We start from the raw sequence: 20,814 nt of genomic DNA, 5'->3' as shown, positions 1-20,814 counted from the left end.
CACAAACAACAAGTGTGCACTTAAAATAGGCAAAAAACACACACATTTCTTTCCTCAGGGCCGTGGAGTGAGACAGGGAAGCAGCGTGAGCCCCACCCTCTTCAACATATATATCAAGGAATTGGCGAGGGCACTAGAACAGTCTGCAGCACCCGGCCTCACCCTACTAGACTCTGAAGTCAAATGTCAACTGTTTGCTGATGATCTGGTGCTTCTGTCCCCAACGAAGGAGGGCCTACAGCAGCACCTAGATCTTGTACAACTGACTAGGTATCCCCCTTTCCGTTCTGCACAGATTCTGTCAGACCTGGGCCCTGACAGTAAATCTCAGTAAGACCAAAATAATGGTGTTCCAAAACAAGTCCAGTTGCCAGGACCAGAAACACAAATTCCATCTAGACACTGTTGCCCTAGAGCACACAAAAAACTATACATACCTCGGCCTAAACATCAGCGCCACAGGTAACTTCCACAAAGCTGTGAACGATCTGAGAGACAAGGCAAGAAGAGCCTTCTATGTCATCAAAAGGAACATAAAATTCAACATACCAATTAGGATCTGGCTAAAAATACTTGAATCAGTCATAGAGCCCATTGCCCTTTATGGTTGTGAGGCCTGGGGTCCGCTCACCAACCAAGAATTCACAAAATGGGACAAACACCAAATTGAGACTCTGCATGCAGAATTCTGCAAAAATATCCTCCGTGTACAACGTAGAACACCAAATAATGCATGCAGAGCAGAATTAGGCCGATACCCACTAATTATCAAAATCCAGAAAAGAGCTGTTAAATTCTACAACCACCTAAAAGGAAGCGATTCCCAAACCTTCCATAACAAAGCCATCACCTACAGAGAGATGAACCTGGAGAAGAGTCCCCTAAGCAAGCTGGTCCTAGGGCTCTGTTCACAAACACAAACACACCCCACAGAGCCCCAGGACAACAGCACAATTAGACCCAACCAAATCATGAGAAAACAAAAAATAATTACTTGACACATTGGAAAGAATTAACAAAAAAACAGAGCAAACTAGAATGCTATTTGTCCCTAAACAGAGAGTACACAGTGGCAGAATACCTGACCACTGTGACTGACCCAAACTTAAGGAAAGCTTTGACTATGTACAGACTCAGTAAGCATAGCCTTGCTATTGAGAGAGGCCGCAGTAGGCAGAACTGGCTCTCAAGAGAAGACAGGCTATGTGCACACTGCCCACAAAATGAGGTGGAAACTGAGCTGCACTTCCTCACCTCCTGCCAAATGTATGACCATATTAGAGACACATATTTCCCTCAGATTACACAGATCCACAAAGAATTAAAAAACAAACCTGATTTTGATAAACTCCCATATCTACTGGGTGAAATTCCACAGTGTTTCATCACAGCAGCAAGATGTGTGACCTGTTGCTACAAGAAAAGGTCAACCAGTGAAGAACAAACACCATTGTAAATACAACCCATATTCATGTTGATTTATTTCCCCTTTTCTATTTTAACTATTTGTACATCGTTACAACACTGTATATATACATACTATGCCATTTGAAATGTCTTTATTCTTTAGGGACTTCTGTAATGTTTACTGTTCATTTTTATTGTTTATTTCACTTTTGTTTAATATCTATTTCACCTGCTTTTGACTGTCTGCTAGAGGGCAGTCTGTGTATAGACCACAGGACTGTCTGGTAGAGGGCAGTCTGTATATAGACCACAGGACTGTCTGGTAGAGGGCAGTCTGTATATAGACCACAGGACTGTCTGGTAGAGGGCAGTCTATATAGACCACAGGACTGTCTGCTAGAGGGCAGTCTGTATATAGACCACAGGACTGTCTGGTAGAGGGCAGTCTATATAGACCGCAGGACTGTCTGCTAGAGGGCAGTCTGTGTATAGACCACAGGACTGTCTGCTAGAGGGCAGTCTGTATATAGACCACAGGACTGTCTGCTAGAGGGCAGTCTGTATATAGACCACAGGACTGTCTGGCAGAGGGCGGTCTGTATATAGACCACAGGACTGTCTGCTAGAGGGCAGTCTGTATATAGACCACAGGACTGTCTGCTAGAGGGCAGTCTATGTAGACCACAGGACTGTCTGCTAGAGGGCAGTCTATATAGACCACAGGACTGTCTGCTAGAGGGCAGTCTGTATATAGACCACAGGGGTGTCTGCTAGAGGGCAGTCTGTATATAGACCACAGGACTGTCTGGTTGAGGGCAGTCTGTATATAGACCACATGACTGTCTGCTAGAGGGCAGTCTATATAGACCACAGGACTGTCTGCTAGAGGGCAGTCTATATAGACCACAGGGCTGTCTGCCAGAGGGCAGTCTATATAGACCACAGGACTGTCTGGTAGAGGGCAGTCTGTATATAGACCACAGGACTGTCTGCCAGAGGGCAGTCTATATAGACCACAGGACTGTCTGGTAGAGGGCAGTCTATATAGACCACAGGACTGTCTGCTAGAGGGCAGTCTGTATATAGACCACAGGACTGTCTGGTAGAGGGCAGTCTGTATATAGACCACAGGACTGTCTGGTAGAGGGCAGTCTATATAGACCACAGGACTGTCTGCTAGAGGGCAGTCTGTATATAGACCACAGGACTGTCTGGTAGAGGGCAGTCTATATAGACCACAGGACTGTCTGCTAGAGGGCAGTCTGTGTATAGACCACAGGACTGTCTGCTAGAGGGCAGTCTGTATATAGACCACAGGACTGTCTGGTAGAGGGCAGTCTATATAGACCACAGGACTGTCTGCTAGAGGGCAGTCTGTATAGACCACAGGACTGTCTGCTAGAGGGCAGTCTGTATATAGACCACAGGACTGTCTGGTAGAGGGCAGTCTGTATATAGACCACAGGACTGTCTGCCAGAGGGCAGTCTGTATAGACCACAGGACTGTCTGGTAGAGGGAAGTCTATATAGACCACAGGACTGTCTGCTAGAGGGCAGTCTATATAGACCACAGGACCCTCTGCTAGAGGGCAGTCTGTATAGACCACAGGAGTGTCTGGTAGAGGGCAGTCTATATAGACCACAGGACCCTCTGCTAGAGGGCGGTCTGTATATAGACCACAGGAGTGTCTGGTAGAGGGAAGTATATATTTGTCTATTAGTGTGTGAAATCTGGGCTCAGATTCAGTCTGACAGCCAGTAGAACTCGTGAGGGGGGGGGGACACTGTGCTCCTCTGCTACAGGCCAGGTCCAGACTAAACAATGGCTCTCCCTCTGGCTCCATGGGGCAGGCAGGGTGGGTTGTGGGTAAGAGGCGGAGGTGGTCATCGCTACAAGGGAATGTCTCTCCCCAACGGAGCCAGAGGGAAAGCCATTGTTTAGTCTAAAACCTGGCCTGTAGCAGAGCAGTATCCTGTACACAGACACACCACAGACCCTGCTGCCATCCCTCTCTACCTACCAACTGCTGATCACACTGTCTACAGACAGAGACACAACTCAATGGTGGTATCTTTGATACTGTGAATAGTTATGCTCATGTGAAATGTTCAGTGTGGTTGAAAGTGCTTGAAGAGCTATTTACTTTTGTGTGTGTGTTGTTCAGGGCAGAGACTGTTCAGGGCAGAGGCTGTTCAAGGCAGAGACTGTTCAGGGCAGAGGCTGTTCAGGGCAGAGACTGTTCAGGGCAGAGACTGTTCAGGGCAGAGACTGTTCAGGGCAGAGGCTGTTCAGGGCAGAGACTGTTCAGGGCAGAGACTGTTCAGGGCAGAGGCTGTTCAGGGCAGAGACTGTTCAGGGCAGAGGCTGTTCAGGGCAGAGGCTGTTCAGGGCAGAGGCTGTTCAGGGCAGAGGCTGTTCAGGGCAGAGACTGTTCAGGGCAGAGACTGTTCAGGGCAGAGGCTGTTCAGGGCAGAGACTGTTCAGGGCAGAGACTGTTCAGGGCAGAGGCTGTTCAAGGCAGAGGCTGTTCAAGGCAGAGACTGTTCAGGGCAGAGACTGTTCAGGGCAGAGGCTGTTCAGGGCAGAGGCTGTTCAGGGCAGAGGCTGTTCAGGGCAGAGACTGTTCAGGGCAGAGGCTGTTCAGGGCAGAGGCTGTTCAGGGCAGAGGCTGTTCAGGGCAGAGGCTGTTCAGGGCAGAGGCTGTTCAGGGCAGAGGTTGTTCAAGGCAGAGACTGTTCAGGGCAGAGACTGTTCAGGGCAGAGACTGTTCAGGGCAGAGGTTGTTCAGGGCAGAGGCTGTTCAAGGCAGAGGCTGTTCAGGGCAGAGACTGTTCAGGGCAGAGGCTGTTCAGGACAGAGGCTGTTCAGGGCAGAGGCTGTTCAGGGCAGAGACTGTTCAGGGCAGAGGCTGTTCAGGGCAGAGGCTGTTCAGGGCAGAGGCTGTTCAGGGCAGAGACTGTTCAGGGCAGAGGCTGTTCAGGGCAGAGACTGTTCAGGGCAGAGACTGTTCAAGGCAGAGACTGTTCAAGGCAGAGGCTGTTCAGGGCAGAGACTGTTCAGGGCAGAGACTGTTCAGGGCAGAGACTGTTCAGGGCAGAGACTGTTCAGGACAGAGACTGTTCAGGGCAGAGACTGTTCAGGGCAGAGACTGTTCAGGGCAGAGACTGTTCAGGGCAGAGACTGTTCAGGGCAGAGGCTGTTCAGGGCAGAGGCTGTTCAGGGCAGAGGCTGTTCAAGGCAGAGACTGTTCAGGGCAGAGACTGTTCAGGGCAGAGACTGTTCAGGGCAGAGACTGTTCAGGGCAGAGACTGTTCAGGGCAGAGGCTGTTCAGGGCAGAGACAGAGACTGTTCAGGGCAGAGACTGTTCAGGGCAGAGACTGTTCAGGGCAGAGACTGCGTCCCATCACAGGATGTGTCACAAAGAGTTAACATCGCAGCCCAACACGCAATGCTAGCCGAGCAACACACACACGCTATCCAACCCCTTAACACACACACACACACACACACACACACACACACACACACACACACACACACACACACACACACACACACACACACACGCTATCCAACCCCTTAACACACACACACACACACACACACACACACACACACACACACACACACACACACACACACACACACACACACGCTATCCAACCCCTTAACACACACACACACACACACACACACACACACACACACACACACACACGCTATCCAACCCCTTAACACACACACACACACACACACTCACACACACTATCCAACCCCTTAACAAATACACACACACACACACACACACACACACACACGCTATCCAACCCCTTAACACACACACACACACACACACACACACGCTATCCAACCCCTTAACACACGCTATCCAGCCCCTTAACACACGCTATCCAGCCCCTTAACACACGCTATCCAGCCCCTTAACACACGCTATCCAGCCCCTTAACACACGCTATCCAGCCCCTTAACACACGCTATCCAGCCCCTTAACACACGCTATCCAGCCCCTTAACACACGCTATCCAGCCCCTTAACACACGCTATCCAGCCCCTTAACACACGCTATCCAGCCCCTTAACACACGCTACCCAGCCCCTTAACACACGCTACCCAGCCCCTTAACACACGCTACCCAGCCCCTTAACACACGCTACCCAACCCCTTAACACACGCTATCCAGCCCCTTAACACACGCTACCCAACCCCTTAACACACGCTATCCAGCCCCTTAACACACGCTATCCAGCCCCTTAACACATGCTATCCAGCCCCTTAACACACGCTATCCAGCCCCTTAACACACGCTATCCAGCCCCTTAACACACGCTATCCAGCCCCTTAACACACGCTATCCAGCCCCTTAACACAGGCTATCCAGCCCCTTAACACACGCTATCCAGCCCCTTAACACACGCTATCCAGCCCCTTAACACACGCTATCCAGCCCCTTAACACACGCTATCCAGCCCCTTAACACACGCTATCCAGCCCCTTAACACACGCTATCCAGCCCCTTAACACACGCCATCCAGCCCCTTAACACACGCCACCCAGCCCCTTAACACACGCCACCCAGCTCCTTAACACACGCCACCCAGCTCCTTAACACACGCCACCCAGCTCCTTAACACACGCTACCCAGCCCCTTAACACACGCTATCCAGCCCCTTAACACACGCTATCCAGCCCCTTAACACACGCCACCCAGCCCCTTAACACACGCCACCCAGCCCCTTAACACACGCCATCCAGCCCCTTAACACACGCCATCCAGCCCCTTAACACACGCTATCCAGCCCCTTAACACACGCTATCCAGCCCCTTAACACACACTACCCAACCCCTTAACACACGCTATCCAGCCCCTTAACACACGCTATCCAGCCCCTTAACACACGCTATCCAGCCCCTTAACACACGCTATCCAGCCCCTTAACACACGCTATCCAGCCCATTAACACACGCTATCCAGCCCCTTAACACACGCTATCCAGCCCCTTAACACACGCTATCCAGCCCCTTAACACACGCTATCCAGCCCATTAACACACGCTATCCAGCCCCTTAACACACGCTATCCAGCCCCTTAACACACTATCCAGCCCCTTAACACACGCTATCCAGCCCCTTAACACACGCTATCCAGCCCCTTAACACACGCTATCCAGCCCATTAACACACGCTATCCAGCCCCTTAACACACGCTATCCAGCCCCTTAACACACACTATCCAGCCCCTTAACAGGTCTACAATGAGATGAGAGTAGGCTGTGGTAGTGGTGGCTCAGTACATCAGCTCAGCCTTCTACTGTCAGAACCCAGAGACTCAGAGAGGAAAGACAGCGAGACAGAGGAGACGGAGGAGGAGGAGACAGAGGAGACGGAGGAGGAGGAGACGGAGATGGAGGAGGAGGAGGAGGAGGAGACGGAGACAGAGGAGGAGACAGAGGAGACGGAGACAAAGGAGGAGATGGAGGAGGAGGAGGAGACGGAGGAGGAGGACACGGAGACAGAGGAGGAGGAGGAGGAGGAGACGGAGACAGAGGAGGAGACGGAGGAGGAGGACACGGAGACAGAGGAGGAGGAGGAGGAGGAGGAGACGGAGACGGAGGAGGAGGAGGAGATGGAGGAGGAGACAGAGAAGGAGGAGACGGAGACAGAGGAGGAGGACACAGAGACAGAGGAGGAGGAGGAGATGGAGGAGGAGACAGAGAAGGAGGAGACGGAGACAGAGGAGGAGGAGGAGGAGATGGAGGAGGAGGAGGAGACGGAGACAGAGGAGGAGACGGAGGAGGAGGACACGGAGACAGAGGAGGAGGAGACGGAGACGGAGGAGGAGGACACAGAGACAGAGGAGGAGGAGGAGGAGGAGATGGAGGAGGAGACGGAGGAGGAGGACACGGAGACAGAGGAGGAGGAGGAGACGGAGACGGAGGAGGAGGAGATGGAGACAGAGACAGAGGAGGAGACGGAGACAGAGGAGGAGACGGAGACGGAGACAGAGGAGGAGACGGAGACAGAGGAGGAAGACACGGAGACAGAGGAGGAGACGGAGACGGAGGAGGAGGACACGGAGACAGAGGAGGAGACGGAGGAGGAGACGGAGGAGACGGAGACAGAGGAGGAGGAGGAGACGGAGACAGAGGAGGAGACGGAGACAGAGGAGGAGGACACGGAGACAGAGGAGGAGACGGAGACGGAGGAGGAGGACACGGAGACAGAGGAGGAGACGGAGGAGGAGACGGAGACGGAGGAGGAGGAGACGGAGACAGAGGAGGAGAAGGAGACAGAGAAGGAGGAGGACACGGAGGAGGAGGACACGGAGACAGAGAAGGAGGAGGACACGGAGGAGGAGGACACGGAGACAGAGGAGGAAGAAGGAGGGGTGTTTTGAGTCAGTGAAGGAGTTCTATTAACATGAGCCGCTATGCACCGGTCTTTGGTCAGTGATGGGCAGTGTGTCACAGCATCATCAGACTGAGCTTGTTGTCATTGCAGGCAATCTCAACGCTGTCCGTTACAGGTAAGACATCCTCCTCCCTCATGTGGTACCCTTCCTGCAGGCTCATCCTGACATGACCCTCCAGCATGACAATGCTACCAGCCATACTGCTCTTTCTGTCTGTGATTTCCTGCAAGACAGGAATGTCAGTGTTCTGCCATGGCCAGCGAAGAGCCCGGATCTCAATGCCATTGAGCCCGTCTGGGACCTGTTGGATCGGAGGGTGAGGGCTAGGGCCAATCCCCCCAGAAATGTCCAGGAACTTGCAGGTGCCTTGGTGGAAGAGTGGGGTAACATCTCACAGCAAGAACTGGCAAATCTGGTGCAGTCCATGAGGAGGAGATACACTGCAGTACTTAATGCAGCTGGTGGCCACACCGGATACTGACTGTTAATTTTGATTTTGACCCCCCCATCAGGTCCCTGATGCTTTTTCTTTTTTAGTTAAATCCCCAAAATGTTCTAACCAAGACCTCCAAAACTCAAGAAGCAATTAAAACACTGTGTAAAGATGCTTCTCTTTACGATGATCTATCCAACCGCTCGTGATTAGATTTTCAAATAGGCACACTGTTTATTCACACATCGACTACTTCCTGATCTCACACTCGCTCATAGATAAGGCGGGTGCTTGCAGTGTGACAGACCACGCACCCGTTGATCTAACTGTTGGAATAGGAGAAGAAAGAGAAAATCTAAATGTGGGCGAATTAACACCAGCCTCTTACACGACAAGGTGTTTTGTGAATTCCTTAAAAACACACATTACGATATTCTTTGAAACAAACAACAGTTCCCGAAAACAGGTAAATGTCTGGGAAGACTTGAACGCATACATACAGGAAGTAATGATACAACGATCAGCTACTATTACGAAACCGGATAAACAGAACATGGATCAACTTGAAACAGAGAAACTCTGGAGAGAGAATATTGGTCCAATGCTAAACATCCTTTCTCTGATGAACCTGATGAAAAACCAAATACGAGATGAATATTCCCTGAAGCAGAGAAGGCAGGAAGCTGGTGAAAACCCAAATATGAGCTGAATATTCCCTGAAGCAGAGAAGGCAGGAAGCTGGTGAAAAGGCAGGAAAACTGTTGGCCGGTCATTTGAAATCTAGAGAAACAGATCGGCAAGTAGGTGGAATCTGAAATAAGACAGCCAAGCTGATTACCAATCATAAAGAAACAATATATTTAGAGACTTTAATCAGGAACGTTATACTTCAGACAGTCCTTTAGATATGCAGAAAGCAGAAACTTTCTCTCAGAATTCAAACCTTCCTAAACTAACAGAGGAAGACAGGAAGTGGCTCGACCGCCCCATTATTTTGGGGGGAAACTATAAGATAAGCACCCGGTGGTAAAACTCCGTGGTTAGATGGGATACCCAGTCATTTCTATAAAAGGTTTGCAGAGCAGCTTAGCACAGACATATTGAAAACACTGAACATATCGATTGACACAGTTGAACTCCCAGTGATGCAGTAATCCCCCATATCCTCAAACAGGGGGAGGATCCACATGAGTGTGGGAGCTCCTGTTTCTTTGATAAATTGTGATGGAAAATTGTTTACAAAACTTCTGTCTATGAGGGTGAATAATATCGTTAAGAAAATCATAAAGACCAGGTGGGATTTGGCAGAACTTCATCTGATGATCTTAGACACCTGCGTGTCATCTGGAAGAGAGTTGGATACTTCAGTAGCGGCCTTATCCCTAGACGCAGAAAAGGCCTTTGATAGGGTGGGCTGGGACTACCTGCATTATATACAGGGGGCGCCGGTACAGAGTCAATGTGGACTCCCTCCACATCAGAGTTAACCACCTAACCGAGGATCGAAACTTAACTTTACGGAATATTCTAGATGCAGTCGCACCTCTAAAAACAAAAACCTTTGTCACAAGAAATTAGCTCCCTGGTATACAGAAAATGGCCTTCACCTCGGCAGTGATGAACTTCCTCAGTTGTCCTGAGTCTACACAGAACTCCCAGAACCTAGGATCAATGGAGATACTCCAGTTTTTTAATCCTAAATCTCGACACATTCACAAAAACAGTCATGGCCTCTAAACCTTCCAGCTGCCTACTGGACCCTATTCCAACTAAAGTACCGAAAGAGCTGCTTCCTGTGCTTGGCCCTTCTATGTTGAACATAATAAACAGCTTCTTATCCTCCGTATTTGTATTAAACTCATTAAAAGTGACAGTAATAAAGCCTCTCCTGAAAAAGACAGACCGTAACCCAGGAAAATAACATCGGCCTCTCTTAAAAATGTTAGAAAAAGCTGTTCAAATCTAATTTATTTTATTGGTCAAATACACATATTTAGCAGATGTTATTGCGGGTGTAGCAAAATGCTGTTTGTGCAGCAACACACTCACAAATAATGTATATGAAACTCTCCAGTCTGGTTTTAGACCCCATCATAGCACTGAGACTGCACCTGTAAAGGTGGTCAATTACCTTCGGGCTACGTTTGACACCATCGATCACCACATTCTTTTGGAGAGATTGGAAACCCTAATTGGTCTACACGGGCAAGTTCTGGCCCGGTTTAGATCTTATCTGTTGGAAAAATATCAGTTCGTCTCTGTGGAGGATTTGTTCTTCTCTCCCGGAGGACCTGAGCCCTTGGACCATGTCTCAAGACTACCTGGTCTGATGACTCCTGGCTGTCCCCATCTCTCTCTCCTCCCGGAGGACCTGAGCCCTTGGACCATGTCTCAAGACTACCTGGTCTGATGACTCCTGGCTGTTGAAGATGTCTCCAAGTTGAAGCAGGAAGTAGGGTAACTGCCGATGTGATGTTCAAAAGTTCATATTGGTTATAAGAAATGACAGCGAATACATTGTGAAAATAATGTAAAGATTAACGCCAAAAGAATCACAATAGCAAAGTTGGATCGAAGCTCAGAAAACGGAAGCTTCCAGTGCGGCGCCTTCTTAAATCACCGTGGAGATGAGAATGCTGAACATCTCTTCTGAAGACAGTCAGTCAGACAGGTTTAATCACCGTGGAGATGAGAATGCTGAACATCTCTTCTGAAGACAGTCAGTCAGACAGGTTTAATCACCGTAGAGATGAGACATCTCTTCTGAAGACAGTCAGACAGGTTTAATCACCATAGAGATGAGACATCTCTTCTGAAGACAGACAGTCAGACAGGTTTAATCACCGTAGAGATGAGAATGCTGAACATCTCTTCTGAAGACAGTCAGTCAGACAGGTTTAATCACCGTGGAGATGAGAATGCTGAACATCTCTTCTGAAGACAGTCAGTCAGACAGGTTTAATCACCATAGCGATGAGAATGCTGAACATCTCTTCTGAAGACAGTCAGTCAGACAGGTTTAATCACCGTGGAGATGAGACATCTCTTCTGAAGACAGTCAGACAGGTTTAATCACCGTGGAGATGAGAATGCTGAACATCTCTTCTGAAGACAGCCGGTCAGACAGGTTTAATCACCATAGAGATGAGAATGCTGAACATCTCTTCTGAAGACAGTCAGTCAGACAGGTTTAATCACCGTGGAGATGAGAATGCTGAACATCTCTTCTGAAGACAGTCAGTCAGACAGGTTTAATCACCGTGGAGATGAGACATCTCTTCTGAAGACAGTCAGTCAGACAGGTTTAATCACCGTGGAGATGAGAATGCTGAACATCTCTTCTGAAGACAGTCAGTCAGACAGGTTTAATCACCGTGGAGATGAGAATGCTGAACATCTCTTCTGAAGACAGTCAGTCAGACAGGTTTAATCACCGTGGAGATGAGACATCTCTTCTGAAGACAGTCAGTCAGACAGGTTTAATCACCGTGGAGATGAGACATCTCTTCTGAAGACAGTCAGTCAGACAGGTTTAATCACCGTGGAGATGAGAATGCTGAACATCTCTTCTGAAGACAGTCAGTCAGACAGGTTTAATCACCGTGGAGATGAGAATGCTGAACATCTCTTCTGAAGACAGTCAGTCAGACAGGTTTAATCACCGTGGAGATGAGAATGCTGAACATCTCTTCTGAAGACAGTCAGTCAGACAGGTTTAATCACCATAGCGATGAGAATGCTGAACATCTCTTCTGAAGACAGTCAGTCAGACAGGTTTAATCACCATAGAGATGAGACATCTCTTCTGAAGACAGTCAGACAGGTTTAATCACCGTGGAGATGAGAATGCTGAACATCTCTTCTGAAGACAGTCAGTCAGACAGGTTTAATCACCGTGGAGATGAGAATGCTGAACATCTCTTCTGAAGACAGTCAGTCAGACAGGTTTAATCACCGTGGAGATGAGAATGCTGAACATCTCTTCTGAAGACAGCCAGTCAAACAGGTTTAATCACCGTGGAGATGAGAATGCTGAACATCTCTTCTGAAGACAGTCAGACAGGTTTAATCACCATAGCGATGAGAATGCTGAACATCTCTTCTGAAGACAGTCAGTCAGACAGGTTTAATCACCGTGGAGATGAGAATGCTGAACATCTCTTCTGAAGACAGTCAGTCAGACAGGTTTAATCACCGTGGAGATGAGAATGCTGAACATCTCTTCTGAAGACAGTCAGTCAGACAGGTTTAATCACCATAGCGATGAGAATGCTGAACATCTCTTCTGAAGACAGTCAGTCAGACAGGTTTAATCACCGTGGAGATGAGAATGCTGAACATCTCTTCTGAAGACAGCCAGTCAAACAGGTTTAATCACCGTGGAGATGAGAATGCTGAACATCTCTTCTGAAGACAGCCGGTCAGACAGGTTTAATCACCATAGCGATGAGAATGCTGAACATCTCTTCTGAAGACAGTCAGTCAGACAGGTTTAATCACCGTGGAGATGAGAATGCTGAACATCTCTTCTGAAGACAGTCAGTCAGACAGGTTTAATCACCGTGGAGATGAGAATGCTGAACATCTCTTCTGAAGACAGTCAGTCAGACAGGTTTAATCACCGTGGAGATGAGAATGCTGAACATCTCTTCTGAAGACAGTCAGTCAGACAGGTTTAATCACCGTGGAGATGAGAATGCTGAACATCTCTTCTGAAGACAGTCAGTCAGTCAGGTTTAATCACCGTAGAGATGAGACATCTCTTCTGAAGACAGTCAGTCAGGTTTAATCACCGTAGAGATGAGACATCTCTTCTGAAGACAGTCAGTCAGACAGGTTTAATCACCGTAGAGATGAGACATCTCGTCTGAAGACAGCCAATCAGACTGGTTTAATACATCTACTAAGGGTGTGAACGTTAAAAAGTTTAAAACGAAGTTGGGATCTTTAACATGCAGAAAAATCCCTAACCGAAACACAAACTTCAAATCACAGAGCAGTGATCACAAAACACAGAAAACAATGTGTTGTAGCCTAACCCAGCTAGAGGAGTAGGGGGTAGTTTTCCCTAGTCAGGTCTAGTGGTCAACGATAGGCTATGAAAGGCCTGGAGGAAGCTGTGTGATTTAAAGGTAGACTCAGCAATAAGAAGTAAGACAGTAAACACCATAGTGGATCAATTTCCACAACAACTAAAAGCTTTGACGAGTGAGGCTAATCTTCTACACATGTTTTGGTGTCCTGTCTACTGTGAACAGCGTGAAGACAACCCATACCCATGTTTTGGTGTCCTGTCTACTGTGAACAGCGTGAAGACAACCCATACCCATGTTTTGGTGTCCTGTCTACTGTGAACAGCGTGAAGACAACCCATACCCATGTTTTGGTGTCCTGTCTACTGTGAACAGCGTGAAGACAACCCATACCCATGTTTTGGTGTCCTGTCTACTGTGAACAGCGTGAAGACAACCCGTACCCATGTTTTGGTGTCCTGTCTACTGTGAACAGCGTGAAGACAATCCATACCCATGTTTTGGTGTCCTGTCTACTGTGAACAGCGTGAAGACAACCCATACCCATGTTTTGGTGTCCTGTCTACTGTGAACAGCGTGAAGACAACCCATACCCATGTTTTGGTGTCCTGTCTACTGTGAACAGCGTGAAGACAACCCATACCCATGTTTTGGTGTCCTGTCTACTGTGAACAGCGTGAAGACAACCCATACCCATGTTTTGGTGTCCTGTCTACTGTGAACAGCGTGAAGACAACCCATACCCATGTTTTGGTGTCCTGTCTACTGTGAACAGCGTGAAGACAACCCATACCCATGTTTTGGTGTCCTGTCTACTGTGAACAGCGTGAAGACAACCCATACCCATGTTTTGGTGTCCTGTCTACTGTGAACAGCGTGAAGACAACCCATACCCATGTTTTGGTGTCCTGTCTACTGTGAACAGCGTGAAGACAACCCATACCCATGTTTTGGTGTCCTGTCTACTGTGAACAGCGTGAAGACAACCCATACCCATGTTTTGGTGTCCTGTCTACTGTGAACAGCGTGAAGACAACCCATACCCATGTTTTGGTGTCCTGTCTACTGTGAACAGCGTGAAGACAACCCATACCCATGTTTTGGTGTCCTGTCTACTGTGAACAGCGTGAAGACAACCCATACCCATGTTTTGGTGTCCTGTCTACTGTGAACAGCGTGAAGACAACCCATACCCATGTTTTGGTGTCCTGTCTACTGTGAACAGCGTGAAGACAACCCATACCCATGTTTTGGTGTCCTGTCTACTGTGAACAGCGTGAAGACATGTTTTGTAACTGAGGTAGTGGTGTATGTGGTAGGAAGGACAGTACAGGTGCAATGCTGAACCATATGAAAGGGACGCACCATGTGACCCAAACCGTTGCTGGCAGCAGCACAGCTGCATTGTGAATTAATGTGGAATTTTATGAATTTTTCTCATCGTTTTATCAGAAAGACGATTTAAATATTAAAAGGGAGACATTTTTTTTGTCACATTCCGAACATCTACCAGAATGTGGTCCGTCAACACCATTCCCCTTCATAGTGAACAACAAAGGGAATAAAGGATATGGTGCCATTTGGGATGATCTGGTCTAAAGTAGTGCACTATATAGGGAATAGGGCTCTGGTCTAAAGTAGTGCACTATATAGGGAATAGGGCTCTGGTCTAAAGTAGTGCACTATATAGGGAATAGGGCTCTGGTCTATAGTAGTGCACTATATAGGGAATAGGGCTCTGGTCTAAAGTAGTGCACTATATAGGGAATAGGGTTCCATTTTGGACCCCACCCCCCATTCCATCTCCTCTCTTGGCATGTTGTCTGGGGTTTTACTGCTCTACCTCATCAGTTACTAATCAGGAGGCCACCATTCGTCATGGACAGACCATCCCAAATATTGCTGATATGGATTCTAGGGGAGGTTTGTTTTGGAGCTGCTGTGGGATCCTGGTATGCTGCTGATAGAGAAAATACTTTTTCACCGCATTAAATTGCCTCATCACCGTTTTCTCAGTGATTGGGGAGAAACTGTCAAGAAGATAAAATGGCGTCAACAGCCTGTGGAACAGAGTGATAAATAATCAACATGGCTGACATTCTCAGCTTTAGCTTATCCTTAAGACCAGGGGTATTCAACCGTTATCCTACGAGGCAGGGGTATTCAACCGTTACCCTACGAGGCAGGAATATTCAACCGTTACCCTACGAGGCAGAGGTATTCAACCGTTACCCTACGAGGCAGGGGTATTCAACCGTTACCCTACGAGGCAGGGGTATTCAACCGTTACCCTACGAGGCAGGGGTTTTCAACCGTTACCCTACGGGGCAGGGGTATTCAACCGTTACCCTACGAGGCAGGGGTATTCAACCGTTACCCTACGAGGCAGGGGTATTCAACCGTTACCCTACGGGGCAGGGGTATTCAACCGTTACCCTACGGGGCAGGGGTATTCAACCGTTACCCTACGGGGCAGGGGTATTCAACCGTTACCCTACGAGGCAGGGGTATTCAACCGTTACCCTACGAGGCAGGGGTATTCAACCGTTACCCTACGAGACAGGGCTATTCAACCGTTACCCTACGAGGCAGGGCTATTCAACCGTTACCCTACGAGGCAGGGGTATTCAACCGTTACCCTACGAGGCAGGGGTATTCAACCGTTACCCTACGAGGCAGGGGTATTCAACCGTTACCCTACGAGGCAGGGGTATTCAACCGTTACCCTACGGGGCAGGGGTATTCAACCGTTACCCTACGAGGCAGGGGTATTCAACCGTTACCCTACGAGGCAGGGGTATTCAACCGTTACCCTACGAGGCAGGGGTATTCAACCGTTACCCTACGAGGCAGGGGTATTCAACCGTTACCCTACGAGGCAGGAATATTCAACCGTTACCCTACGAGGCAGGGGTATTCAACCGTTACCCTACGGGGCAGGGGTATTCAACCGTTACCCTACGAGGCAGGGGTATTCAACCGTTACCCTACGAGGCAGGGGTATTCAACCGTTACCCTACGAGGCAGGGGTATTCAACCGTTACCCTACGAGGCAGGAATATTCAACCGTTACCCTACGAGGCAGAGGTATTCAACCGTTACCCTACGAGGCAGGGGTATTCAACCGTTACCCTACGAGGCAGGGGTATTCAACCGTTACCCTACGGGGCAGGGGTATTCAACCGTTACCCTACGAGGCAGGGGTATTCAACCGTTACCCTACGAGGCAGGGGTATTCAACCGTTACCCTACGGGGCAGGGGTATTCAACCGTTACCCTACGGGGCAGGGGTATCCAACCGTTACCCTACGGGGCAGGGGTATTCAACCGTTACCCTACGAGGCAGGGGTATTCAACCGTTACCCTACGAGGCAGGGGTATTCAACCGTTACCCTACGAAGCAGGGGTATTCAACCGTTACCCTACGAGGCAGGGGTATTCAACCGTTACCCTACGAGACAGGGGTATTCAACCGTTACCCTACGAGGCAGGGGTATTCAACCGTTACCCTACGAGACAGGGCTATTCAACCGTTACCCTACGAGGCAGGGCTATTCAACCGTTACCCTACGAGGCAGGGGTATTCAACCGTTACCCTACGAGGCAGGGGTATTCAACCGTTACCCTACGAGGCAGGGGTATTCAACCGTTACCCTACGGGGCAGGGGTATTCAACCGTTACCCTACGAGGCAGGGGTATTCAACCGTTACCCTACGAGGCAGGGGTATTCAACCGTTACCCTACGAGGCAGGGGTATTCAACCGTTATCCTACGAGGCAGGGGTATTCAACCGTTACCCTACGAGGCAGGGGTATTCAACCGTTACCCTACGAGGCAGGGGTATTCAACCGTTATCCTACGAGGCAGGGGTATTCAACCGTTACCCTACGAGGCAGGGGTATTCAACCGTTACCCTACGAGGCAGGGGTATTCAACCGTTACCCTACGAGGCAGGTGTATTCAACCGTTACCCTACGAGGCAGGGGTATTCAACCGTTACCCTACGAGGCAGGGGTATTCAACCGTTACCCTACGAGACAGGGGTATTCAACCGTTACCTACGAGGCAGGGGTATTCAACCGTTACCCTACGAGACAGGGGTATTCAACCGTTACCTACGAGGCAGGGGTATTCAACCGTTACCCTACGAGGCAGGGGTATTCAACCGTTACCCTACGAGGCAGGGGTATTCAACCGTTACCCTACGAGGCAGGGGTATTCAACCGTTACCCTACGAGGCAGAGGTATTCAACCGTTACCCTACGAGGCAGGGGTATTCAACCGTTACCCTACGAGGCAGGGGTATTCAACCGTTACCCTACGAGGCAGGGGTATTCAACCGTTACCCTACGAGGCAGGGGTATTCAACCGTTAACCCGGAGCCTGCTGCTTTTCTGTTGTACCTGATCATGAGTTGCACCCACCTGGTGTCCCAGGTCTAAATCAGTCTATGATTAGCGGGGAAACACCCACCTGGTGTCCCAGGTCTAAATCAGTCTATGACTAGAGGGGAATCACCCACCTGGTGTCCCAGGTCTAAATCAGTCCCTGATTAGCGGGGAAACACCCACCTGGTGTCCCAGGTCTAAATTAGTCCCTGACTAGAGGGGAATCACCCACCTGGTGTCCCAGGTCTAAATCAGTCCCTGATTAGAGGGGAATCACCCACCTGGTGTCCCAGGTCTAAATCAGTCCCTGATTAGAGGGGAATCACCCACCTGGTGTCCCAGGTCTAAATTAGTCCCTGACTAGAGGGGAATCACCCACCTGGTGTCCCAGGTCTAAATCAGTCCCTGATTAGAGGGGAATCACCCACCTGTTGTCCCAGGTCTAAACCAGTCCCTGATTAGAGGGGAATCACCCACCTGTTGTCCCAGGTCTAAATCAGTCCCTGATTAGAGGGGAATCACCCACCTGTTGTCCCAGGTCTAAACCAGTCCCTGATTAGAGGGGAATCACCCACCTGTTGTCCCAGGTCTAAATCAGTACCTGATTAGAGGGGAATCACCCACCTGTTGTCCCAGGTCTAAATCAGTACCTGATTAGAGGGGAATCACCCACCTGGTGTCCCAGGTCTAAATCAGTCCCTGATTAGAGGGGAATCACCCACCTGGTGTACCGGGTCTAAATCAGTCCCTGATTAGAGGGGATAGGGTGCCATTGGCCATAGGGTTCTGGTTAAAAGTAGTGCACTATAAATAGGGGATAGGGTGTCATTGGCCATAGGGTTCTGGTTAAAAGTAGTGCACTATAATAGGGGATAGGGTGCCATTGGCCATAGGGTTCTGGTTAAAAGTAGTGCACTATATAGGGGATAGGGTGCCATTGGCCATAGGGTTCTGGTTAAAAGTAGTGACCTATATAGTGGATAGGGTGCCATTTGGGATGTGCATGCCATGTACTTGACAGGCCTGAGAGCCAAATCTAACCAGAAGCTTTCATTTGCTTCTCCTGTCCCCAACATATCTCCAGGGACAGCAGCTGTTTTATTTAATGTATTTTACCTTTATTTAACTAGACAAGTCAGTTAAGAACAAATTCTTATTTACAATGACGGCCTACACCGGCCAAACCTGGACGACGCTGGGCCAATTGTGTGCCGCCCTATGGGGACTCCCAATCACAGCCAGTTGTGATACAGCCTGGATTCGAACCGGGGTGTCTGTAGTGACGCCTCTAGCACTGAGAAGCAGTGCCTTAGACCGCTGTGATACAGCCTGGAATGGAACCAGGGTCTTAGACCGCTGTGATACAGCCTGGAATGGAACCAGGGTCTTAAACCTGAAAATTAAATGTGTAGGATTTGATATACCTGAAGCCTCTTGACTCTCAGCATTTTTAAAATTCATTTTCTTTACCATCATGGTAGTAAATTGGACTACATTTGAATGTTCTCTGAGGAGGCTCCTGACAGCAGATTGGCCTCCAGTACGTTCAACGAAGCAGCACTAGCATCTAGGGTAGATCAGAGCCTTTTCTGAATATCTGATCTCAATATGGCCTATAATACCAGGCTTTCACCATCCATCAGATCAATAACCTATCAATAGCCCCGAAGTATGGATGACAGGCTAGCATTGTTGCTGTGGCTTGCCAATATCATATTCACAGTGCCGGTGTAATGCCTTGACTTGACATTACATGGCTTGCCATTCATTCACATAACAGGTCACGGTCAACAGATCCCATTAATAAAAGCAGACAAATTGTGAAATTGCAGTAACTACTAACTAGGGCTATAGGAAGGGAGATGGGGAACTCATAATCTATTTTTCAATTACATCATATGGAAATGAATGAGTGTGTATGTATATTTATTTCATCGATTTGAATAATCTATCATGGTAAATGGAGGTAAAGGAGACTTACCGGTAACGGGACTGAGGAGCAGGATGATGTACAGTCCCAACGCCAGCCCCGACATCCGGCACCGGACTGACATGGCTGGTGGGATCATTTGGGACGGGCGGTTTCTCCAAAAAGTTCTCGCTTTTTTGCCCCCTTCAATCCGTAAACTAACGTTAAACGAATACATTCGCCCGGATGATCAAATCCATTATAATCCAAATAAAATAGGATGATTAAAATGTTTTCCAGCTCTTCCAGTTGATATGTACGATGAACTAACTAGCTAGTTACCGAACCGTGATTGTCCAATAGAAGGTCCCAGGCAGTGCAACAACACAAATACAATCTATTTGAGCTAGCAAAATAGCTAACGTTGTCTGTCTACTTTCTTTTCACCTAACTAGCTACCTTATTCTTATTAATTGCCTAACCGTTTTAGATTTGTTCGACATCGAGTCTCCACTGTAACAGTTACTGAGCTACATATTCACTTCTCATCGCTAGCTAACATTCAACGAGAAAAATTATTAAAGTATGCTAGCTAGCATGCTACTAAAAACAAGATCTGAATGCAACGCAGCTACAGTAACCTCACGTTTCCTAGTGGCCAACTAGATAGTCAAATATCTTGGCTGGGTGGCACTGTCATACGGCTTTCTGGCATTTAATAGGCGACTTAAGCAGTCATATTCTACTAGCTAAGTGAACCAGCAAGCTGATCAAACTGTAATCACAAAATTGATGATCCTACTTGTTTTCAAAAATCTATTCCGATCAAATCCGCTTGATATCCATCCATAAGTTCTCTTCTGCCTGTTGTAAATGTGTTGATGCTATAAAGCAAGGCTGACTAGTCGGGGAGGTAGAGAAGCCCGTGGCGGCGGCACACGGAGCGGGGAGGGCTCGGCTGTGGGTGGGGTCGTCCCGGACAGACATGTTTTCATTTGCAGAGGCTTTCCAGACAGACAAGCAATGGACAGAGGGGTTCGACTGAGCATGATCAGTACCAACACGTTTAGGAACCTTGCAAATAGATATGTATACAGCCATAATATATAGATACCATAATGTTTATACAGCCGTAATATGTATACAGCCATAATATATAGATACCATAATGTTTATACAGTCATAATGTGTATACAGCCATAATGTGTATA

General features: G+C 48.5%; 1 protein-coding gene across 1 annotated transcript in view; it reads right to left on the bottom strand.

Moving 5' to 3' along the window:
• Positions 1–20,547, bottom strand: part of LOC139546196 (bone morphogenetic protein receptor type-2-like) — a 96,833-nt gene extending 76,286 nt beyond the window's left edge. The window contains exon 1 of the mRNA XM_071354297.1: positions 19,676–20,547. Within this exon, the coding sequence (XP_071210398.1) occupies positions 19,676–19,841 (166 nt within the window). The 5' untranslated portion in view covers positions 19,842–20,547. The remainder of the gene's footprint in view (positions 1–19,675) is intronic.
• Between the last annotated feature and the right edge of the window lie 267 nt (positions 20,548–20,814).

This window comes from Salvelinus alpinus, chromosome 20 (genome assembly GCF_045679555.1).
Source record: "Salvelinus alpinus chromosome 20, SLU_Salpinus.1, whole genome shotgun sequence".
Lineage (NCBI taxonomy): Eukaryota > Metazoa > Chordata > Actinopteri > Salmoniformes > Salmonidae > Salvelinus > Salvelinus alpinus.
This window is presented reverse-complemented; position numbering and strand designations above follow the sequence as displayed.